This window comes from Aythya ferina (assembly GCF_964211825.1).
Source record: "Aythya ferina genome assembly, chromosome: 1".
Classification (NCBI taxonomy): domain Eukaryota; kingdom Metazoa; phylum Chordata; class Aves; order Anseriformes; family Anatidae; genus Aythya; species Aythya ferina.
In genome coordinates this window covers 143,496,630-143,521,392 of record NC_140296.1, presented here as the reverse complement: position 1 = coordinate 143,521,392, position 24,763 = coordinate 143,496,630, and the positions used below count along the sequence as shown (strand labels likewise).

At 44.1% G+C, this 24,763-nt stretch overlaps 1 protein-coding gene across 1 annotated transcript in view; it reads left to right on the top strand.

The window, feature by feature from the left end:
- Positions 1 to 24,763, top strand: part of TMTC1 (transmembrane O-mannosyltransferase targeting cadherins 1) — a 148,193-nt gene that overhangs the window by 117,819 nt on the left and 5,611 nt on the right. The window contains exons 12-18 of the mRNA XM_084528443.1: positions 5,567 to 5,710; positions 13,363 to 13,471; positions 18,970 to 19,072; positions 22,124 to 22,259; positions 22,701 to 22,845; positions 23,142 to 23,279; positions 23,692 to 23,814. Of these exons, the coding sequence (XP_084384569.1) occupies positions 5,567 to 5,710; positions 13,363 to 13,471; positions 18,970 to 19,072; positions 22,124 to 22,259; positions 22,701 to 22,845; positions 23,142 to 23,279; positions 23,692 to 23,814 (898 nt within the window). The remainder of the gene's footprint in view (positions 1 to 5,566; positions 5,711 to 13,362; positions 13,472 to 18,969; positions 19,073 to 22,123; positions 22,260 to 22,700; positions 22,846 to 23,141; positions 23,280 to 23,691; positions 23,815 to 24,763) is intronic.

Sequence of the window (24,763 nt, the reverse complement as noted above, 5' to 3'; positions counted from 1 at the left end):
GGTTTGGATGGAGGCATGCTTTCATCCAAAGGTGCTGTAACAAAAGCCAGGCACGCTGCTGCGTCTTCCCACTTGCTGATTTTTCTCTTGGGCAGACAAGAACATGCTTGGAGGCTCTTCGAATGTTTTGCAAGGTGATGCAGGCAGGTTTTTCCTTCCCTCTGCTGCCGTGGCATGGCCGTTAGGTTAATTATGTCCCGTGCTGTTTGTGGCTTTTCTGATGTCCTTAAGGACTTGTGTTTCAAGTCACTGGGAGGGAGCACGCTTTGGACAGGCTTGTCACAGGTGCTCGGAGGGTAGCACGAGGTTGGGCAGAGCTGCACGGATCCCAAAAGCTGTTGGTGCAGCCCTTTCTGTGCTGTTTGGGGGCATTTCCATGGATAACTGTGCTCTAGCCTGGCCACATCCCTTTTGCTTTCTGCCCCTGCACAGCGATGGTTGTGCAAAACCCATGTAACACTCAAAGAGCAAGCGGGGAGTTGTCATTCTGATGCCTTTTGCCCCCTTAATACCTCTGGCACCAAACCAAGGGCCGTTTAAAGGCAGGACTGAGAGCAGAGCTTGCCAAGTGTTTAAGTGGTCTCTCTACATCTGAATTAAAAGAATTAAAATTCTTGGCGGATTATAGGTTGTATCCATGACAACAAATTCCCTCCCTTTCTCTTTTTTTTTTTTTTTTTCTGGAATCAGCTTGTAGTATAAATATGTTGCCAAACAAAACCATGCATTTTTTTTTATAAACTAATGTTTCAGGTAATAACAGCGTTAAATTAAACAGCAAAATAAGTGGTCTTCGGCATTATGATGACTGTAGATGTTTTATGCCTGGTATCATCTTATAAAACTAAAAATCTCTTGACTGTGCAAGTCAATAAGGCTTTTGTTCAATGGTATTAGAGGGAATTTTACTAGCCTGAAAGAAGTGGGGATAATTATTAACAGGAGTTCTTGTGCAGTGTATACCTGTAATAGTTAAAGGGAAAGCTGTTTAAATTTATTCTGACAATTGCAGATACAGCACTGGAGGAATCATTTGAATTATTCATTCTGCAACAAGGAAACATCCCACTTGTCTTCTCTTTAGAAATGAAATCCCAGTCTGATTTAAAATACACGTTAAAATATATAGGCTTGGTTTATTTTTTTTTTATTTTTTTCATTGTTATGTAATTCTGCTGTTTCGAGACTTCTATAATAATTACCTGTGAATGTAGGTTTTGGAAGAAAATTATTCTGATTTCTGAAAGAAATGAGAAATTGATTTTTTTACATGAACTGCTTCTTGTGGAATAAGTTTAATGAAATTCAGCTTTCTTTCATAAATAATGCAGCACTTGCATTTGATTAGGTGAAGCCTAAAGGAATTTCTTCTTAATCAGATGCATAGCAAGAAGGATATTGCCTGCAGACTGTTACCATTATCAATGGTGGTGGCAAGGAAAACACAGCTCTGTGTGTGTCCAGACAAAAAGCTTTGTTTCTTAAGAGAAGTCATAAAACAACATATACATTATAATAACTGATTCTTTGCAACTCAGAGTGTCCCAGCTATTTGTAAAACAAAGTCTGGGCTCTGCGTATTTTTGTCGTTGTGGCATGAAAGAGACTCCAGGTTAACTTGAGACCTCCTTGTCATGGTAAGGTGTTTCTGAGTCTTCCGAGAAATAAATATGCATGGAGAACAGGCAGTCTGTGCATCAGAGAACCTGCAGTCAAGGTAGACATCAGGAAGAACTGGGGCCAATTTTGGAAGTCTCAGAAAACAGCACAACCCTCCCAAGAGCGTAAAAGTGAACAACAAAAAAAAAGTACACGTGCTTTCATTCATAAAAAAAGTAGCTCAGATAGAGCAAAAAGCAAAACGCTTTGCAAATGGTATATCTGCAAATTCTGCAGAAACATTTTCTTTAGTACACGTTGCTTTAATTAGTCACCTGTGGTCAAGTTTTATGATGTTCTATAAATCCAGCCACAAGACTTTGTTCTACTCATTTTTTATCCCCAGGAAGCTACTGATAGCAGCGGTGGGTGTGCATGAACGGAGGGCAGCCTGAGTAAGGCCATTAGTCCTGTAGTCAATGTCCATATTAATAAATAAAAAGGGTCTGGGCCCCAGTCTCCAGCCTTGGGGCCAACTGGCATAAATCGGCCTGCAAGGATCTGAGAGACAGGGGCTGAGGCCACGCTGGCTTTTGGGACCAGACACTGGCCTGGGCTCAGCCCTGGCCACTCCTGGGAACAGTTTGAGGGTGGTGTAAACCTGGTAGGGATCGTGGCAGCAATAAACAGCGTGCATGGTGATGGGCCCAGCCGCTGGCTCTGCTTAATTTACTGGGGGTGATGCTGTCCTAGGGCATGGTTACGCTCTCTGCTGAGCTCACTTGAGTGGCATCTTGCTCCACTGCCATCATGAAGTAATTTTCCAATAAACACTTTAAAAACTGAACCCCAGTGGAAAAGCCCAGCACCGCTGCCTTATCTCGCTGCGCTCGGATTTTTCTCTTCACATTTGTTCGGATATGTAAAATTGTCAATGTTGTAACTTCTGCAGGCCAGATGCTAAGCTGGTTTAAGCTGACAATTTATGCCAGTTGAGGTTCTGTTTTTTTTCACTTATATTCCTTGGAAAGGGCAATGAGATGTAAGGAATAAATGTAAAACACAAGAAATAGAGCCCAGGATCCAGGGGAGATGGGTTTGCATGCTGTGATGTGCTGTCGAGAGGTTTTAGCGCTGAGCTCAGAAGTGTATTTATGGAGCTGCTGGTCAGAACTGTGCAGTTTAAAGGTGAAATCAGTGCTTTTTTTTTTTTTTTTTAATTTTGAATTTTCATTCCTCTCCAAATCGGTGCAAGCAAATCTCCTGGGCCGAAAATGTCATGGGAGCACTAGAGGCCAAGAGCAGAATAAATTTCTGAAAGTTTGAGAGCAAACGCATCAGGTTTAGGGCTGTAAAATATTAATCTGTTTCTGACTTTCCCAAGAATTGTCTGAAATACTTCTGCCCACTCATACATCAAGCGACTTCATGTCAGATATTAGAGCTTTTTTTATACACGAGGACTGACAGAAGTGATGCTCAGCTTTTATCATAGCCAAATGGAGAAAAAGGCTCAAAAATTATGACTCCCAAATCTTTCTATTTGAAAATAATGTCAAAATCCTGTGGAAGAAATGGGAAACAAGTCTGAGCCCTTGGTTACTTGCCTGAAGGTAGATAGGACATACTTCACTTAAGATCCTGGTCCAGGTATCACACAGAGCTGTGTTGTACGTAGCGAAGAGCAAGAAAGCCCGGGCCTTTCCATTGCTTCCCTGCTGTTCCTGAAGAAAGTTTCCCCATCCTGCTTCAGCTGGGGAGGCTTAGCCTAGCTGGCCAGTGGATTTTAGGGCCAGGGTAAGACTCAAACCCTACCCTCATCGCCTTGTCTTTCACTGACCCTTCTCCAAGTGCAGGAAGCTTTTCACATCCAGAAGTGCTTCAGACGCTCTGTGTAGCTTCACTGGTAGAAAGCGATGCTATTTCTGTGGCAACTGCAGTCTAGCCTTGGATTTCTTACTCCTCTGTAACAAGATCAATGAAGGATTTCTTCAGAAATCACTTGAGCAGTGAATGCAGGTAGTGTAGTGAATGGTTGTGTCGCTGGACAATGCAGACACTCAAGGCAGTGGCTAGTATGTGTAAGATGCATCTAGGGGTTAGCAGCAGCAGAAGTGGTCACCTCTGAGAGACAGGGTGCTTATCTGGACGTGAGGGATGTTGGCAGAGCCTGTAGAAGTTAGGTATGGTGAGTGGTGCTCATTACATTTATCCGCCGTTAGTGTAATAGGCTACGTTCTAAAAATATATATATATGATGGCATCTTTCAATGCTTTCTCTCCTCCGGTATGTGGTTTTGCAATCTTTGCCTGCTAGATTTAGTGTTGGGTGGAAAACTTTCTTCTTGCTTAGTTGTAGGAAATATCCCGCGTTTGTTACTGGCTCACATCCTCTTCTCCTGGAGTTCCCTCGTGTGTTCCTGGCTGCGCCCCCAAATAAGACCCTGCCAGGATCATTTATGTGCCGTGGAATGAAAATGTGACTGATACAAGTGTTGCAGCAGTGTATAAAATGCTAAATTATTCACGGTACTTAAGTACAGAAAATCCCATGGCTGAACTGACATAATGAAAAACTCCAGGAAAAAAAAAAAAAAACAACACACACACAAAAAACAAAAAACATGGAAATTCTTAGATTAGAAACAGCCTCGAAGTTTAGAGTTAGACTGCATTATAGTCTTAGTCTCTTCTTCCTTTAAATGCCCCTCCTCATGCCATACCCTGGGCTATCATAGCCAACCACTTTTAATGTCATTATCCACATCTCTCTCCCATGAATTACAAAGCTATTATCCACACTTTACAAACAGGGACCCAAGACAAAGAATTGCCAAATGACTTGCCCTGGTCTGAAATAGAAAACATGCAGTGGCAGAAGGATTTGGGACCGGGTCTTCTCAAGCAGAAGCCTTGACCCTCTTAACTCACTTCTTCCCTGTCATGAATAAAATGTCCATTGGAGGAGTTGAGTGGGCAGGCACCTGTACAGCATTTCATACCAGAGCATCAGAGGGGACTCTGGACACTTCTCACACAGCTGGTCTCCCCCCCTCTGTGGGCTACCTTTTTGTATTTGTTTCATTATCAGAATGAACCTTAATTTTCACCCATCTGTTATGCAGAGGGTCCCGGGTGCTAAATCTCTCCCTGGATCGTTTTCACCACTGGAGTTTTCTGGTGAAAAACCTACAAACCAAACCATTAATGCAGGAGCGCGACTTTGCCTAAGCATAGAAGCAGCTGAGTGGACCATAAAGTACGTCTTAATTCATGGAGGATTTTAGCAGAGATACACTGGGCCCAATGTGTAATGTTAAACTGAAATGGGTAGATTTAAATTTCTGTTTTGATGAGTTGAAAGGAGAACTGGGTGTTAAAAAAATACAGAAACTCAGGAAATTCATATTGTTGAGCAGTCTGTTTCCAGATTTTTTGATCATTTTGCTTGGTCCTGAAAACATTATTCAACAGCTGAATACAAGTTTCACTTTGCCCTTTTTTTATTATCACTTTTGTTGTGGGAAACAGATTAAAAACACACAATTAAGCAGTGTGGTGTTGGTTTCTGTATATGTCAAAACAAATTTATATTGGAAACATATTTTTGACTAAGTAGTTCCTACTTATTCAATAAGCATTTTGAATAAAAATGTTCAGGCTGCTCTACTCATTCTGCCTCTTAATTGGAGGGTAAAATAAGTTTTCAAAGCTGTTGAGTGTTCTCTTCTGCCCTGGAAGCATAAAGGAACTGTAGGAGAAGATCTGATTTACAGTCTCTTTGGGAGTTGAGAAGGTTCCTCACGATCCCATCAGGACCTGCAGCAAATTAAGGGAAGATGGCTTTTTCCAGCTGACATCCTTCCCAGTACGGAGTGCCTCAGAGCAGTGATGGTGGAGCTAGTGACCTGAGCTTTATGTGTGTCAGTTAATGAGTGTGCATAATGCATTATTTCCTTTTTCCCAGACTGTACCCTCGTCATGCAAGTGCTCTCAACAACTTGGGGACGTTGACCAAAGACGTTTTGGAGGCAAAGGACTACTACAGACGGGCCCTTCAGTTAAACCCTCAGCACAATCGAGCTCTCTTCAATCTCGGCAACCTGCTCAAGTAAGTTGAATGCAGAACTGGGGCCAAGGAAATCCAGGTATCTCCATACGCACGTCACCAAAGTAGGTTTTCTGCCAACTGGTGAAGGAATGGTGCTATTTCTTACCGGCAGCCAAGGCTGCTGGCACAGAGACAAAGCTTAGTCTGGATATCCTTATGCTGTCTGCCAGGTCAGTTCAGGTGCTGTTTACAACGATGCTTCAGCTGGAGGGCATTCACTTGTTCCAAATTAGGCATCAAAAAATGAGGTGTCTAAATCCAAACCAGTCACCTGGGATTTCCATCTCAATGGAGAGATGTGAACCTTTCCAGTGGAGCAAGCCATGTTGCTCAAAGACAGGCATTTGATACAGATCTAATGAATAACACATATCCAGCAAATCCCTCCCTGCAAGTTCCCACTTCTCCTCATTAGCTGTAACTGGAAGGTCAGATGTGTAGTTTAGGCATAAATACATAACTCTCGAGATGCTCAAAAGGGCAGAAGGTTCATCCCATTTCAGGGGGTGGGGTAGGTTTGGATTTGAGGGGAAAGCAGGTTTACATCCCTATGTGGTTACTTTACTGAGCTAGAAGACAAGTTGATCAGTTCCTAATCTGACTCATTGTTATTTAGAGCATTAGCTTTTAGCAAGGAGAATAGCAATCATAATCATGCAAATTAATTTGACTAACCATATCTAAAGGCTGAACTTCGATCTACAAGAGAAGCTTTGCTGCTATGTTAAGATCTGTCAGAGGTACAATTAAAGCAAACAAACAAAAATCTCTATTCCTACCCTTGCTTTTTTGCACCAGCAAAAAATACCCATGTTTTTGTCAAAATAATATTAGTTGGGTTCCTTTCTTCCCTTCCTCTCTTTCCTTTTTTCTCTCTTTCCTCTCTTCTTTTTCTTTCCCTTTCCCTCTTTTTTTTTCTTTTTTTTTTTTCTAGCAGAACTGAGTAAACAACAGCAGTAAAAAGCCACTTTTGCTGATATAAACTGCACCTGTTTTGTAAGGGGATATTGCTGGTAACAGGTCTCTGGTAAATCCTTCAGAGCAGATTGGGCTTTAGTGTTGGGCTGGTTATAAAGTGGCACTGTCTCATCAAAACACACTTGATCTGTCTGGTTCTGAAATGTCACTTCAAGTGTGAGTTTATGTGAAGGAAATTAAGTGGGTTGCTGAAGTTCTGCCTGGTCTGTTCAGTAACAGAGAAGTTGCCAGAGTAATATTACAAGTAAACCTGATGGTTTGGGGTTAGAATATGGCAGATGTGTAGAAAGGTAAGTTAGTGCTTTACTGGAAATACAAGAAAGGTAAAGACAGCCTTATTACAAAAAAAAATTGAAAGTCTTTGTATTATTCATGAGATTTGGTTGATTGAAATTAATCTTAGGTGGCAATGCTGTTTAAATATATATATATATATAGTCCTTTTAATCCATCACGTTTGTCTTAATTACTATTCTTTGATATTTTTTTTAAATATGAAATGTTAATACAAAAGGACATAAGCCTGAAACAGCATCAGGACATTCTGTGTCAATAATGCTTTAATCTGGTAAGTTGATGGGCTCGTATGACCCAGCATATGGGTAGAAACTGGACTTGTTGCATTGGCAAAGCACGAAGGAGGCATGTGGGAAATTCTATTAGAACTGCTGTTTGTTTTGTTTTGTGTGCAATATGTCATGCTTTTCCTAAAGTGATATTTAAGTTATTGTGTGTCCCATCAAATTCCATGTGTTCTTCATCCTCCTGTGATGCCACATATTGTGATAAGTTAAAGGTGTATGATACTTCTGCTAAACTCTTTAAAAGAAAAGTGCTCAGGTTCCATTCTCCCCTTTCCCCACACCCATTTACTCCTATTTTGTGAACTTATTTTAGGTTTCCTAAGCAATCTATTGCACCTGGGCACACACAGAGTATTAATTATAATAGAAATGGTATTCTTATCTCCCTGTTCAGCTTTAAAAAAAGCTGCTCAAAACCAGGTAGAGTTCGTGGTAGAGGGAATAGCACGTGTGTAAAGCAGATGCTGTGTGAGCAGATCTTGCATAAATGTCTCCCCTAAAGCGGTAGCTCAAACCCCCTTGCTAGCACCTTCCTGGATCATGCATCAAATTTGCAGAGAACATGAGGTGACATGTAAGATGACCACATGAGAAAGAGGCAGACATTTCAAGGTCCCCATTCCTATAATTTTGATTTTGTGTGCATTTTTTACCAAATTATCCTTTTATTCAGCCATATAGGAGACTGTGATTTATTGGAAAGAGAGACCAGTTCTGTGCTGTGTATATAGGGCAGGCAGTATTCTGCAGATGCTAAATGCTAGTATAATCTAGGTAATGAATGAAAATCTGCAGAATATTGCAGGCAGATACTAATTTCCGGCTGTGCTATGAGACATTATGAAGGGTGTTTTGATTTTTAAGCTTAGGGCAGAGAAAGGATAAAAGGTCAAGAGATGAAAGGATTTTCTGTCCTCTTTACAGAGGCTTCGAGAGTATACAGATCAGGAAGAGCCGCATCTGCAGCACCCAAGGCATGTCCAGTAACAGCATTACTTGTACTGGGACACAGAACAAAATGGCCTGGCACAGAATTTTGTCTCAGATTCTGCCAAGTTCTGTACACCCACCCCTGCTCGTAGTGTTGAAATCCAATTGCAGATACTAGATTTTACCTCTGGAGTGCTGAAAGGGGAACTCTGGGGTTTTGGAAGGATGGGATTGCTGTTCTCATGTGGGTATCTGCTGCTCATTACTCCCTGGCTATAAGCTGGCTATTCAAACATGTTGTGATTTAAGCTTGACTAGAAAATTGTTTTGGACAACAGAGTGGAAATTTTGGGTTGTTATTATGTGTTGTTTTTTTTCTGTGGATCCCCTAGATGAAAAAGAGAGATTCCATTTTCTGTTTGCACATGATGAAGACAGCTATGTGCCAGAAGATGAATGTTCTCAGGAACCATTGCAGGATGAAGTCTGAATAAGCCTCTGGTTTTGTTTACTTATTCTAAAATAAAGTTGTATGTCATCATTTTCTTGCCTACTATAAATATTGGGCAGCAGATAATTAAACAGTGCAGATGAATTTATTAGTTAAAATAGCCCCAGAAGATGACCTGCCTAGAAATCTCATTCTCTGCTTTCATGGTCCCAAGCAGCCTAGCCTGATACTTCTTTCTTTCATTTTGTTTTGATATTTCCTGTTATATAAATATTTAACTCCTCTATATAGATTCAGTTTTGTTGAGTTACAGCTTGAAAAACTGAGATAAATATGTATCATTGAGAATACCTCACATAAATTTATAGCCCCTGGGCTATTCTGTAAAGAGACAAGAAATAAAATATTATGAACATTTGAAGTAAATATTTAGGATCTCAGGTTTCTTTTGCAGAATGGGAGAGAGCTTACTCTTTACTGTATTCTCTCTCTCTATGCTCTAATATTCAGTGCAGCATTTCTTATGAAGAAAAGCCTCATAACTCTTACGTGTTTTGAGAGGGTTATGGCTGCATTTTCAAGGAGAAAGTGAAGTGCCTAGAAACAATGTCCCCTGAGATCTTGAATTTATTCAAAGGACTGCTTCTCTCAGAATGTAGAGTAACCCAAGGTGTCCTGTGCATTTGTTGCCCTGATTTAGTCCAAGTTTTACAAACCCATCTAGTCAGAGAAAGGATTGTCTACCCTCTCTCATACAGGCTTTTGGATATATAACGTGCTAACATGGACTTATATAATTGTCTGAAGACACTGGAAAACATCAGATAGATACTATGTGTACTGAGATTTAAGATATTTCAGAAAGTGAAACATTCCTCCCTTCCATTCCAAGCTGCAGACTGAGCAATAACATTCAGTGAAGCTGCGTCTGGCTTTCTGGATTGTCTCTGGGTCAAAATGCTTGGTGTTGTATGAAGTGCTGAAGCTGTACATCAGCATCACGTGCACATTCTAGCCCATTTAAAAATAAGCAAACAGAACCAAAAAGCTCTGGCAGCGTCAAGTTTACAAGAGATTCAAAGAGTAGCTTAGGTTGGAATGAACCTCTGGAGATCACTTAGTCAAGCTCGCAGCTCAAAGCAGGTCAAATTGAATCCCCTTGCTCAGGGCTGTGTCCAGCTGCATCTTGAACACCTCCAAGGTCAGGGATGCCACAATCTCTCTGGGTGTCCTGCTCCAATGTTTTATCACTCTCACGGTGAAAAACATTTCTCCTTGTATGTAGTCAGAGTTTCCACGTTCCTGCTTGTGTCCATTGTCTCTCATCCTGTCGCTGTGCACCTATGAGAAGAGTCTGACTCTGGTTTCTCTGTATCCTCTGGCCCCAGGTAGTTTCAGGCAGCAGTGAAGTTACCCCGAGCCTTCTCTTCTCTAGGCCGCACACTGTGGCTCATTCAGCCCCTCCTCATGCAACATGTGCCCAGACCTCCTTAGCAGCTCCCCATTGGCTTTGTCCAGTATGTCCATGCCTTTCTTGCACTGAGGATCCCAGCGCTGGACATTGCTCCAGATGTAGTCTCACAAATATCGTATAAAAGGGAAGGATCACTGCCCTGGACCCAGTGACTCAGGATGCTGTTGGCCTTCTACACTGTGCTCAATGTGTTGTCTATCAGGACCCCCAGGGCCTTTTCCTCAGAGCTGCTGTCCAGCCCGTTGTCCCCCAGCCTGTGCTGATCCATGGGGTTATCCCACTCTGGGTGCAGGACATGAATTTGTTTTCGCCGAACTTCATGATCTTCCTGTCAAACCTTCCCATCTGAAAAGCAACCTTACCTTATAGTGCATTGCTGGGGTGACTTCGGTGTCATCCACATAGTACAGATAAAAAACAAAGGAGAGCATCTATATTGTCTGAATTTGTTTAAACCCAGGGAGTGGAATGTGCTTAGAGATTTCCTTTCATTCAGTTGGTTACACGCTGCAAGCTCCCCATGGATTATCGTGTAAAACCAAGACAAGTTGTTCAGAACAGTTGTGGAGCCCTTACTGAGTTCTGTGTTTCTGACTCTAATGCAGTCAAACTAACTTTGCATTACAAAACAAATCTTGAAAATGAAAAAGTCCTCTAGAGCAGTAATTCCTGGGTTACTGCTTCTCTTGTGAATGAAATTTGCTCCAGTGTCAATAGCCCACTCACAGCCCTGTGGATGAGCAGGCTTCTGCAGGATAGTTTAGGATAGTTTAGGCTGATGCTTCTCAAACTGCAGGGCACTTGCAGAAATATGCAAGGGATGCTCCAGGTGGAAAGCATTTGGCTCAACCATGCTGATTGTGGAGGGCAGGCTGGAGGCTTGAGTGGAAGAGGGAATCAGAAGAGTGCATTGTAAGGCAAGGTAATTTGGGGAAAAATTGGATTAAGTGATCATAGACTCCTTGTGTCAGTTGAATTTGTTCCTCTCTCTGTCATGTTGAAGGTATATATTACCTAGTTTTTCCTGCTGCAGATCCCCGGTTTGTGGTAAATTAGTGTATCAGACTGCTCTCCCAACTCTCGGTGTTCTCCCAAATTGCATGAGATTTATATCAGCTACGGCCTCGATCCTGCAAAGTGCTGAATATGTTGGCCTTGGTCCAGAAAAGCACTTCAGCCAGTAATTAATTTTCAACTTGCATACATAAAAGTTAAGTACGTGTTTAAGTGCTTGGCCAGAGCAGTCAGTGTCTTGCAGGACTGAGCCCTCTGAGAAACCATTGGATCTGCTTTTTATAATATAATTCAGTCTGTCACATAAAAAGATGCCATAATCTTTCTCTCTCTACCCCCACTTTCAGGAGACAAACATTGTTCTTGGATCAAACGAAAAAAAGGCCATTCAGAAAAAAAAAAGAAAAAAAAAAAAGCAATTAAGAGGACTGCCCCGTGTTCCTAGCGCATGTTTGTGGTTAATGGGAACTTTTACTACTGCTGAGCGGATCACTTAATCCTTTTATTTCTGTAGCTGGCATTTCCTACATTTTTTTGCCCAACATCAATACCTTTATAAAGCAGTCATCTGTTTTTGATTTATAAAAATGTGTCATGAAACTCCAGCCAAGGAATCCAAAAGTTTTATAAATTGACAAGCCAGCTAGTCATTAATTAGTGTAGGGGAAAAGTGGTTCTTTATTTGTTTTTGCTTCATTCGTGTAATTTATATGGAGCACCACTGGAAGAAGAAAAAGACTAGCACAACTGTTTTTACTTAGCGTAATGGACAGGCAAAATATTCTTTGAGTTATATAACTAGAAAGGGAAAAAATCTGCAAAGCCACATATATTATCAGCTGAAATTTGCACCTTATAAACAAGATCTGGTTACTTGACCCTGTCACTCAGATGAAATCTAAGGCCAAAGCAGCAAGGTGTTCACATACTTTCTGTGTTCCACAGCCCTTTGTTTCTTTTTGTAAGCCCCGCTATTCATACTCGTTGTACACCCAGCACAAAGAAAATGTTGTTCCAGTCCAACTAAGCATCGTTAGATGTTTGCTCAGGAAACCTTCTAATTTTTCCAAGGAAAGGAATACAGAGCAATGCTGGTGAAATTGTAGCTCAAATAAATAAACACAGAATTTTGTTCAGGAAAACTTTTCCTTTTTCCAAGGCAGTAAGTGCAGAGCAATGCTGGAAAAAAGTCTATCTCATTAGCCTAGCCATCTCTCAACTTGATTTATTGATTTATTTTCAATGAAGAGAAATACTGAGAGTAGATTTGCAGTAGGACTGGAAAAGTTTACAAAATCTAACAGTTATCACTTAACAGACAGAGCTTGTGGCCCGCGCTGATTGCCTGATAGAGCAAAATATGTTTTGCTCTTCAGCGTGTACGATTGAGGAATTCAGTATTTTGGGGGTGTTTTGTCTTTGCTGGGTTCATTGCGTAATGCTCAGTGTGAGCACTCATCAGAACAGCAGACCAAACAGCAGGTTCATTAAAACCTATCTGCTCCCAGCTCCTGAGAGGAGCATAATGAAATCGTGATGCGAAGAGCAAAAAGTCTCAGAATATGCAAAGAAATGAGTTGCCCTGGTGAGCACATTTCTCGCCCTGGCGTGAGGTAGGATGAGTTCCTTCATTTCTACCGACGTGACTTCAACACTTGTGTGTCTTCTTTCCCCAGTGAGTGACCCACTTGCTTCTCCCTGGTTCCTTACAGATGTAGCCAATTTCAGTCTCTCCTCCTTTGGGAAGGGAGAGGTGTTTTTACAGCAGGAATGGGACAAAGAGTCCAGATTAGTTTAAAACAGCGTGCTCTGCTTGTGAGCACCAGAGCTGGAGAGAGGCAGTGCCTGTGCAAGTCCTTTGCACGCCTGCCATTCAAATAAAAAAACAGGTAATCAGTGCAGTGACCCTGTGCACCAGAGCCATCAACATCCTCTATGGGGAAAGAGCAAGCAAGCAAAATTTAGCATGTACTCGGTGATCAGAGTGCTGACCCCCTTTCACAGGGAGAGGCAGAGAGGTTCAGTATGGATCTGAGTACGTGCACTGGAGAGATGCTGAGTACATGCACTGGGGAGAGGAGGCACGAGTGAATTATTTAGTTTAGTTGAAAAGAACAAGATAGAGTTTTTTACATCTCTTTAAAGTACCTGATTAGTGTGTGACCTAAACATGCTGCTAAAGAACTTTAATTTCTTTTTCCCCTTCCTCTCCTGTTTGCAGGTCCCAAGGGAAGAAGGAGGAGGCTGTAATGTTACTGAAGGACTCCATCAAATACGGCCCAGAATTCGCAGATGCTTACTCAAGCCTGGCCTCGCTGTTGGCTGAACAGGTAATGGGTACCATTCAAGGCTCTTGTTTCTCCTGCAGGGTGATACACTGATGTTGTAATTGCAATGCCTCCTTCACAGCCTTGGAATTGCTCACACCTCACACACATGGCAGTGAAGTGCACAGCCCTGTCTGTGGTTATCTGGAGAGTTGTGCTGGGCTGCTTTAGAGATGACTTGTTCAGTATAGGAAGGAGGCAACTCATTCTCAGTGAGTCATTACACCTGTGTGGTGTGGCTCTGAGTTACTTCACTGTTAAAGTTGAGTACATATCCATTCTGGAGCTCCCCACATCTATATCAAAGTCTTTATCCATTGCCCCTTGAATGCTGTGACAGCAGAATAGGTGAGTACTTCCCCCCCAGACACACAAACCTACATAGATAACCTTGAGATTTATAAGAGAGCCCCCCAAAGCTAGAAAATGGCAGAAACAAGGTTTCTACTTTGAATTTCTGCCTCTGAATTCTGCCCCGTGCATGTATCCATCAGGATAAAGCCCCTAATCACCACGGTAGATGATCATGTACTGTGGGTGGAGAGGCTCCCTTGCTTTATGTTGCTCTTAATGAGCAGCTGTTGGATATTTTACTTAACCTCATTGTTGGATATGTGCCCCCAAGCCTTATTTACTGCACTGGGCCCAGAATGTGCTCTGGAAGTGGGATTACTCATTTCCTCTTGGGCTTTTTTTTAACATGCTCATTACTTGGGGCGCTTGCCACTCACTGCAGTGAGGTAATTTATTTCTAGAAGGTCCCTGTGAGGTGAAATAGTGTCTCCGCAGAAGAAAAGGGAAATTGAGGCACAAAATTCTTGAGTTCAGGAGAAGACATGAAGCGTGAGTGGCCACGTCAAGACCACCATGCCCTGCTTTTCTCCAAGCATGCCAGAGACGAGGGATGCTGTGCTTCAGGCATTGTTCCTGTGGACTGCAGCCACAACCACTGGCCCCATTCTGACCCTATATGGGTGCATGATGAGGTCCCCTGCACGACCCCAGCAAGCTTCTACTAAGCTTTTGAAAACTGTTTTTTTCTGTCCCCAGAATTTCAGATCTTAACTGTTCCATAGCATCGGGTGCTAAAACTTTCTTAAATAAAAGCCTGCCAAAATGCAAATACAGACATAGCAGTGGAATATCGTCTTTCACTATTTTCCACTAGTCTGGTTAATTAAATCTTGTCTCTGCAAGTAGATATATTTCAGAAAAACTATAAGCAAAGGTCTTGTTCTGGTTTAGGCTTCTTCAATGATGTAGACACTGCAAAATTCACCCGTGGTATATATGGGTTACTGAAAGATGTGACATTTATTTTCCCCTTTAAATGACTTTTATACGTTTAAATATTACCAATATCGGCTGCAGGGACCTAGAAATATAGTATATGAATTGAGAGAAGAACTTTGTTGAATGGAAACTGTATTTTGAGTAAGCCCATCAATGAAGAGTCGTCTGCAGTTATAAGAAATTAGTTGTCTGCAGTAACACCTGGTTTTAATATTAATTGAAATTATTATTTAGAACCATCAGTTGTAAGATCAACAGAGCAATAAAACCACTATAGAGTCTCAAGGCCTTCTGCCCAAAGCCAATGCCATTAGTAAGTCCAGCAATAATTCATCTGCTTTTATGTACAGATCGTTCATCCTCCTGTGACTTGAGTAAGTGGTAGGGAAGAAAAGATAGTTTGTACAGTTTCCTCAGAAAATAACCATTTCCTGCAGGCTTTTAACACCTTCTCATGTTCAGCCACAGCAGATGCCTACCTGATTGTGCACCTCCTCCTCACACACCCATCCTTGTGACCTCGGTAGGCGTCCTACAAATGCTGCTGCCTGAGGCTGCGGGCTGCAGAATTCCACCCTAATGCTGTGTGCTTTCTGGAGGGGTACAGGCAGAAATTCTTGGCATCTCGAGCTCAGAGGATGATAGATGTGCCAGAAGGGAGAAACGGGATTCTGTTTTTCAGTTTGGGGTTTTCCTGTTTGTCCAAGCAGTAGTTTCCAAGTAGGGTAAAAGTTATAGACCTGTTTTTCCTTCTGATTGTGGTTCAGAGTTCATCTTACAACCGTTTGGGTATCTGTGATGCCGGGCAATATGCAAGAAGTTACCACAGCGGGCTGCGTGGACCATCCAGTCCGAGCCCCCTGCCATGGGCAGGGACACCTCCCACCAGCCCAGGTTGCCCAAAGCCCCATCCAGCCTGGCCTTGAGCACCTCCAGGGATGGGGCATCAGGATTGCCTTGGTCAGTCCTGCACAATATGATCCCAAGTAACTTTATGGGCTTATGAGTCTAAAATAGAGCTCATGGTGCCCTTCTGGCCGTAGCTATAAAGCACACTGTAAGAGGTAACTCTCGTGCACCAGGGGATTAGGGTGCTACTCGGTGTGATTGCCCTTTTATCTCCTTGTGAGACGATTCTACAGTCAGAGTCCCATCTGAAAAAAAGAAAATACTTCCACGGTGTATAAAAGTTTGGCTTCTTTATGGCTTTTGTAAATGCTTTCCCATGGTATTGCTGTCTGCTTGATAGCGTAGCTCAGTATTGGTATTGTTGTTTTCCATGATTGTTTCAGTGGCGCTAACATGAGAAATCAAATGTTTAATGTTTTTGATTGCCAGTGCTGTGCCCCTTGTTGTAACTGCGGTTCCCCTGGGTTTACTCTGAGGCACTGCAGCAGCACCTTCCTAGCTCTTGCAGCTTTATCACTTGTCTCATGCTACCTGGTGGCTTTTTTCAGGCCCTAGTTTCTGGATTCTTTTTTTTTTCTTTTTTTTCTTTTTTCCTTTTTTTCTTTTTCTCCTTTTCTTTCTTTTTTTTTTTCATTTTTTTTTCTTTTTGTTTGGTAAGAATATCACTGAGAAAAAGAAACTTTTTAATCCACTTAGCTACAGCAGCGAGCCTGCTCAGGCATACCCAGACTGAAAATCCGAGCCATGAAAAAAAAAGAAAAAAAACAGACTTAAAAACCCTGGAGTTTAACTGAGAGATCCTCACATGCATAATTTTCTTAATATCATAAAAATCTCATACATTTTTTAAGCCAGTCTTCTGAATTCTGTGAGCTTGATGAATGTTTCATGAAGGTCTGGAAGCAGCGTTATTAAGTGTTAATGAGAATCAAGCCTTGATGAACTTACAGCATTTCTCCTAAGAAGAGAGGCTGCTAGGGAGAAAGCTCTGGCAGCAGAAGACGGGCCCACCCTGCTCAATTTCTGACTGCACTTAATGCAAGCACTTTGTTGGAGGAGTCATCCCAGACTTTGCACTGAGCCCGAGACATGCAGGGTCAGGGTGTTAGATGCCAAAAAGGTGTTTTACGAACACGTGTGCAATGCAACCGTGACAAAAATGCTGAAAGTGCTGGTATCAGTGAGTGGGAATATTCTGACATGGGACACTGCTGCTGATCCAGTTGAACCTAGCCCTTTCTTGCTTAAAGATCGGGTTTGTGATTGCTAAACAAAATGAAGACAACTGACATGTATGCATACAAAGCCGTGTTCCTCTGCTGAAAAATAAAATGAGTGGAAAAGAAATCAATAGAGAAGTTCTTGCAAATATACTTGTTAATGTCTGATGCACGTACTTTCTTAAGAGGTTGCTCTTCATTTTAGTCAATTCTGACAATTGCTCCACTTTTCCTGACCCTGCAGGATAATGATGTCAAATTCACATAAATATATCCAAAATGTCCAAACTTAATCACTTCTAAAAAATGTGTTTCTGTGTTTTATCACACCCTATCTCTTCTGCTGGCTGACCTTTCTCATGTAAATGTGAAAGCACTTAACCATGACAAACCGTTTGCTTTCATCAACCATAGTCTTCCAGAGCTATTAATTCCAGCTTTCCAGTTCTGATAGAGGAGGTGAGAAAGGAGCCCATGCTTCTAAACAACTACAGACCACATGCTGCTGTCAGGTACACACTTTAAATCCAGAGAAAGCCCAGCAAGCGCTGGGATTTGCATGACAGGAGGAAAGGAGAGTTCACAGCTGGGCTGAAGAGCAGAACCAGCTCTGTTTCGCGCAAAGACGTGGCCCAGGCTCCCCCCAAAAAGTGTTTTCTCAGGGCCTGCCTTGACAGCCAGATGTGATCGTGCAGCTGAGGACACGCTGTCCTTGGCAGCTTCTTGTGGCCAGGCAGAGCCGGTCACAGGGAGTGTTGGTGGGGCAGGGAGTGAATGGACCCCCCCCCTTATTTCAACATGGATTCAGCTCTTGAGCATGGTGAGTTCTGCCTCGGTGGTGCCAGGCTTTCCTCAGCAGGCACCCAAATGGCTGATCTGGCCTGGGAGCTCTGGGAGGAGGCTGTGGGGTTTGTTACCATAGGGCTGCTCTGCTCCACACAAGGGGAAGAACTGAAAAAAAAAAACGCCTTTGCCTCTGGAAGCTTAACTGACACCCCCCGTGTACTATGCTGCTTTCCATTGTGAACAACCTTCCTTCCACCTGTACACCCCAACAGCAAAGATCTGAGTTTAGGGGGGAGGAAAATCTCAGTAACTGGTGCTAGTGAGCACATGGGCAGCTGGCATGTACCGTCTGGCTGGAGGGAAATGGAAACCTTATTCAGTGGCTACTTGATCCAAACAATACACATTATTTTTGTTTCAGGACCTGTCTGCCCATAGCTTAGGCTAGACAGATCACAGCCAGTGGGACACTTCCATAGGCAGGACGTTCCCAAAGAAAAAATCTGCATTTTTTTTTTTGTGCAGCACCTACAAACCTCACTGAAATCTATGCAAAACATAAGGGCTCGGTGCATCTAAGAATCAGAGCAGTGGCGTGTCCTATCAGTCCCACTGAGCTACATCTCACACATTGACAACACCTGTTTTTCATCTGAAACTGTCAGGTTTTCCCCACTCTTTCATCACCCTCAGTCCTCCTCCTGTTTCCCTCATTGCCCTGTGCAAGCTCCTCATCCCTCAGCTGTCACGCACACCAAGCTTTCATTCTTTGTGTTTTCCATGCTGCTCAGGGAACGGAGAGCGGAGCTCCTGAGGGGGAAAGTTAGCCAGCGAGATGCTCATTAAACAAATAAATTAAAATATATCAGCTCCCAAATGACAGATTCTTAGCAGAACCAACATGACCCCTGTCGCTGTGCATTTCCCAGCTGGGTGCGTGCTAGCTGAAGCTCACTGACATTGCACACAAACCGCCCAACCTTTCCCAGCTGATATTTGTATTTCACAGGTAGTTCCAATTGCGAGTGTAGGGGGGGAGAGCTGTCTGCATTGCTGTGGAGTACCAGACAGCAAGACATACCGCATCCACGCCACGGGGTAAAATTTTGGCTTCCAAGAAGCCAGTGGCCACGGCCAGGCTTGGTGGGGTGAACTGGGGCCTGAGCTCCCCATGTGGCGAGGGAGGAAGGGCACCAGCAGTGCCAAAGTGAGCCTTGCCACAAAATGCAGGCACCCAGCAAACGGTGCTGATACCGTTTCTGCCACGGCTAAGACATCTCCTTCTGTTTTAAGGAACGGCTGAAGGAAGCAGAGGAGGTCTACAAGGCTGGCATAGAGAATTGTCCAGAGAGCTCCGATCTGCATAACAACTACGGAGTTTTCTTGGTTGATACCGGTAAGTGACTGTGGGACGGGGGATTTTCTCTCTCGGGCTTATTTGCTTTGGCTTGTTTTATTCAGCAGTACACTTCTAAAAGAGTGTCAAAAGCTTCCAGAGCGGTAGAAGTGCCTCCCCTGTAGCTTGGAAATAAATATCCCTGCTCTGCTGGGATGGCAGAGTGTGCTGAAATTTGTAGTCGCTGTGGTTAGTGTGCAGCAGTGGCATCCAGCCTGGATGTTTCCTACAGCGTTTCTCACCATATTCACACAGGCAGTTGTCCTCTTCAATTTGAGCTGGGCAGCACCCTGACAATCCTACTGTTTCTCCAGGAAGGCACGGCAGCATCAAGTACAACCCCAGGCACACAAATGGATCGTTATGGTCTTTGGAGCATTTGCAGCTCTTTGGTGACAAAGCAGCTCTTTGACTAAAGGTTGAGTGCCACTACTATAAAAATAAACATGGCTTTTAAATCACAATCATCTGTGAAAACAAAACCTAAGATACTATGGGGTGAATTGATTTCTCAGGAGCTCCATAATGACAAACAAAGCCTTTCTTTTCTGGGCTCCTGGTTACCATCCAACTTCCGTGGACTCAGGCACTTCCTGGCATCCATATAACAGAAAAAAAAGTGCCTCTGCAGTTGCCACCTTTTACTGACAGCTTTATAAGCAAGTCCAAGTCTGAACTGACAAACAGCTAGTGGAAAGCAAGCTGCTCTCTGAAGTCTCTCCAGAACAGAGCTGTGACTCAATGATGAAGTATCATAGGCTTGAAGTGTGTAGTTGCTGCCCTTTCTGCCCCTTTCACACTGTGCCCGGCGCCGGTGGTGCTTGGGAAGCAAGGATGATGGCAAAAAGCGGTGTCTGGCGGTGTGCAGCTGGCTGTCCTCACTCTGAGCTGCCACTCAGACATCACTCCTCTGGACTACCAATGTGAAATAACCAGAAAGCCAAAATGAATATTTGTACTCAAAAAAGTTGTGGTATTAACAGCAGAAATTGAGATTCTGAGTTTGTGCCCTGGCAAAATTCAAACGTGCAAATAATAAAAACTCCTCGGTAATTTCACTCTGGTGTTGTACTTCTCTCTGCTTCCTGACCCAGATAAACTACTCTATTCCTACCAAAATTTTTGGTTCAAATGCGATGCATTGTTCTTTCTTTTTTGCACGTGTGTCCTGCCAAATTCCAACCTAACTTTTCCTGTTTGTTACTACACTCTCCTACACGCAAACAATAATAAAAAAAAAAAAGCTCACCACACTGAATTTCAAAACTAAAGGCCTGATGTATAACTAACCTTCTTGGAGACACGACACAGCATGAAGGAACTGGCTTGCAGTGAGTCTGTCACAGGCTGCCTTCTTCCCCCGTGGGCACAGGGGGATCACCGTGAAGCACCACTCCAAATAACTCGCAGGATTTTGTGCAAGAGCCTCCAGTAACTGTCAGCTCTGGAGAGCTGGATCTCTAGGTAACTCGGCAGCGAATATAGACACTCAGTGTGTCTCCCTTAGTGACGTGTATTACCCCTGCGTGTTGAACAGGGGTGGCACTGGCTGACCTTAAGGACTTAGGTGCTTGCCCAGCTGCTTGTTTCGGCATGTTTTGTGCTTGTGATTTTCCCAAACTTCCATCTGCTCAGCAGTAACAGCAAACAGAGTGTACAAACTAATTAAACCAGCACTGTAGCTAAAATTATAATATTTGCATTACAGAAATGTTGAGATTTTTAACCGTGCCCCATTAGTAGTAAGCAGGCTCTGCCTGAGGAAAGCACTGCAAGATCCCTCTTGAGGAAAGGCATTATTTAGGTAAATAAAAATATACTGCTAGAACTAGAACTTAAGGTGGTGGATGAATGGTCTGGCACCTTTCTTCCATTCAGATTGAACATTGGCATTTCCTAAAAATACGGGGCGCTGGTGAGTTCTGATGGGCTTTCCAAGGCATTTGCAGTCTCGTGTTGTGGTGTTTGGTGATGTCATGGTCCGCAGGACCTTACCCAGGCAGAGGGTTTCTCACAGGGAAGCAGTGCCACCCAATGGCTCCTCTGAAACACGGAGACGGTGCCTACGTGCTCCAGGATGGGCATCCAGGCACTGTGGTGTTGGATTTACTGTGCCAAGGTGGGAATTAGCTGTTACTGGTGCAGTGCACGCAGACTGAGCAGGGCCAGCAGCGGAGGTACAGGGAATGTTCTCTGTTTTGAAGTGCCTGAAGCTATCTGCAGCTCTTGTGGGGCTGTGGGGAATACTGGGTGGCTTGTTCTCCATGTCTCTGTTGACTGCGCACCCACAGCTGGTGGGCCAGGGTAGAAGGATGCTCTCCTGGGAGGTGGGACATGACCCCAGCCTGCACAGGGATTGTTACATCCCCCCTGCACCATGATAGAGGGGTGTGTTCAGTCAGGAGCCTTTTTCTGCTGAATGTACTCAACTTGCTAAAACCTACCCCTGCAAAGTCTGTTTCTCAGGATTCTCTCCAAATATTGGAGCCTGTCAGCAGTTTTCCTTACACTTAATCTCTAGAAAGGCTGGGCTCTGACAACAGCATCAGAGGTTCTTCAGTGGCTTGAGCAGGTTTTTAGTGCTATTCCTGCTGTGCTCAAAGCTGCTGTGTGAGTGCTGTACCAGTGAGAGCTATAATTCCTGCACACCCCAGCCTCCTTTTTGGCATCCCAATCTGTGCTCACACTCCCCTGCCTCTGCCCGTCAGCCATCCCAAGCCCAGCTGTGTGCTGACATGCACTTTGGGGCGGTCCTCTCCCTCCCAGGTGGACAGAGGGGTTGCTGCTGGGGGCACGCTCATCCTTCCCCAGGACCATAAAACTGTGGTGGGGTGAGCGTGCCATGCACAGTGCAGAGCTTCTCTGCTCCATGCCACACCTTGCTCATCTGCTGTGACTCAGACATCACCTGGAAACATCAATTCTTCCCAAATTTCTTTCTCAAAATGGTTCCCAATAAGAGCTGAAAGAAAACCCAGAGCATTGCTTCATGCTGAATTTGCCACAGGATTTTTTCTGAGGCACCAGTTTAACAGCCTTTTTGTCCTCCAGGGGCTCCAGAGAGAGCTGTGTCCCACTACAGGCAGGCCATCCGTCTGAGCCCAGCTCATCACGTCGCCATGGTAAACCTGGGCAGGCTTCACCGCTCCTTGGGGCAGAACAAAGAGGCTGAAGCGTGGTACAAGAGGTAAGAATTTGAGATGGGGGGCAGAGGTTTCCCTTGTCCCCGCACACGACTTATCTGTGCTAAAGTGCCTGCGATACCTGAATCTATCGCTGCATGCTTGGCTTTTCCCACCCACCTTCTCCATCCACTTGAAATCAGATTTACTTCTGCTTATTTGGCTATTTTTTGGGGAGTGCTTGGAAAGAAAGCACTGACTCAAGCAATGTTGACTTCTCTGGACCATTCCCAAGCCCCCAGGCAGGGCACGCTGCTGCTTTTGCATGGGGGATGCTCTGACAACAACATCAAAAGGTTTTCAGCTTTGTAGTGCTACTCCCACTGTGCTCAAAGCTGCTCTGTGAGTGCTGCACTGGTAACACTCCATCCCAGTGCAAGCCACACCTTGCTCATATGCTCTGATTCCCGCATCACCTGGAAATCTCTCTTCTTCCCAAATTTCAGGGCACTGAAGGTATCCCGGAAAGCTGAAATCCTGTCCCCGCTGGGGGCTCTGTATTATAACACGGGGCGATACGAAGAAGCTTTGCAGGTTTACAGAGAAGCAGCATCACTGCAGCCTTCAAACAAAGAGATCCGACTGGCTCTGGTGAGTGTGGGATGAGCACATCCAAGCCAGGGCCACCCGTGGAGCAGGGTGGCCACGTGAGTGTGAACACTTCCAAGGCTCAGAGCTTGGCTCTCCCTCCACCCCAGCCACCCAGTGACTGTCTTTCCCACCCTTCTTGTTTCCCCTTCACTCCCTCCAACCTCACACCCTGTGTCTGAGCAGCTGGCTCTTACCAGCAGCCCCTGCTTTGTCAGAGAGCAGGAGCCTGTCACCAGCACTGTATATCGGAGGGCTGAGCTTTTAAAAATCATAACCTTTATAATATGATCCCATAGGCCCAGGTTTTAGCAATGATGGGGCGCACGAAGGAGGCTGAAAAGATGACAAACCATATACTCAGCGAAGATGTGCAGTGTCTGGAGTGCTACCGCCTTCTGTCAGCCATCTTCAGCAAGCAGGAGCACTATGCTGAGGTACTGTGGTCGCGGGGCGTCCTCGTCCAGAGGGCTCACATCCAGAGCTCAGGTAGCATTTTACATTCCATCTCTCCAGAGGTGTCATGTGTCTTAGCAGACACCCAGGAGATTTTTTTTTTTTCCCACTAAAACCTTCTGTTTATCTAAGAACAGTACTAAAGCCAAGCACTGTAGTTTTCAGAGGCTGTGAGCTCTTACTGCTCATGCTGCTGTCAGCCCCACTGCCCATCAGCCACAGGCATCTGAAACACCCATTTCCACATGTGGTAACTGTGGGGCAAGTAAGGAAAGGAGGATGATGACATGTTGATCTTTGGGGTCCTAGACTGGGAGGCCTTAGGGGTGGAGAGACCTGAGAAGGGGAAAGGTGCAGAATACAGTGATACAATGACCTCTTGCTTTTTCACAGGCACTTGAAGCTATAGATAAAGCTCTTCAGCTAAAACCAAAGGATCCAAAAATCTTATCAGAGCTCTTCTTCACTAAAGGAAACCAGCTAAGAGAACAGAATCGCCTTGATGAGGCTTTTGAGGTATGACTGCTTTGAGCCCTATGGATAGTTTTAGAGGTTAAAAGATAAAATTAACTCAATGCATCTAATAGTCCATGGTGCACACACCCTGCCTGTTGGCTTTGGGAGCTCATCAGTTCATCAGTGATACAGCTAAAGCTATGGAGCAACCAACTTTGCCAGAGTTAGTTGCATTTTTTTTTCCTCAATAGAGGACTGCTTTCTACCTTTCACAAATAATCCTTTTTTACTCAAGTGTGGAAATAGAGCTCCCTGCTCTGAGAAGTTAACTGTGGGGTAATGGTTGGACTATGGAAGAGCCTAGGTCTTGTTGCACTGGCCAGACCCTTGGTCCATCCTGCCTCAGCCCCTCTCACTGGCAATGGCCAACTCCAGGACGGCTCAGCTGAAAGCACACACCATGTCATTATATCTCACCTTATTAACTAAGAGCTGGCACATGGGCTTATCCTGTGGAGCAAGAGGCTTGACAGCTCAGAAATTATGTTAGTGCTGAATAATAGCACAGAAAATTATGTTATTGGGACAGACCTGACTATTCTCAATATCCCTAGAGATCTCTATTACTGGCTTGAATCTGTTGTGTGACACCATAAAAATGGTGCTGTTTGTCAGAGTCCACAAGGCACTTGTTGCTTCTTCTCCCATGTACAGTGGCAGAAGCAATGGGGAGAAATAGTGCTGCCCTCAGGTCCTGGTGAAACTTGTGTGCTGGCAGCTCTATCATAGTCTGCAGCCAGCTCCAAATTAAAGCCTCAAGGATAAGGAGCACCACAGCCTAGACATGGCTTGTGGTGGCAGACACCTGCCCAGGGAAATGACCTGGATGAGCAGCAGACCCCAGTGGTGCAGGGCAGCAAGGATAGAGTCACAGTGGTTGGTGTGGCTCCTCATGCAGCTGTGTGGGCAGGGAGAACCCACAAGATGAGCTCCACAGTGGAGCAGTAAG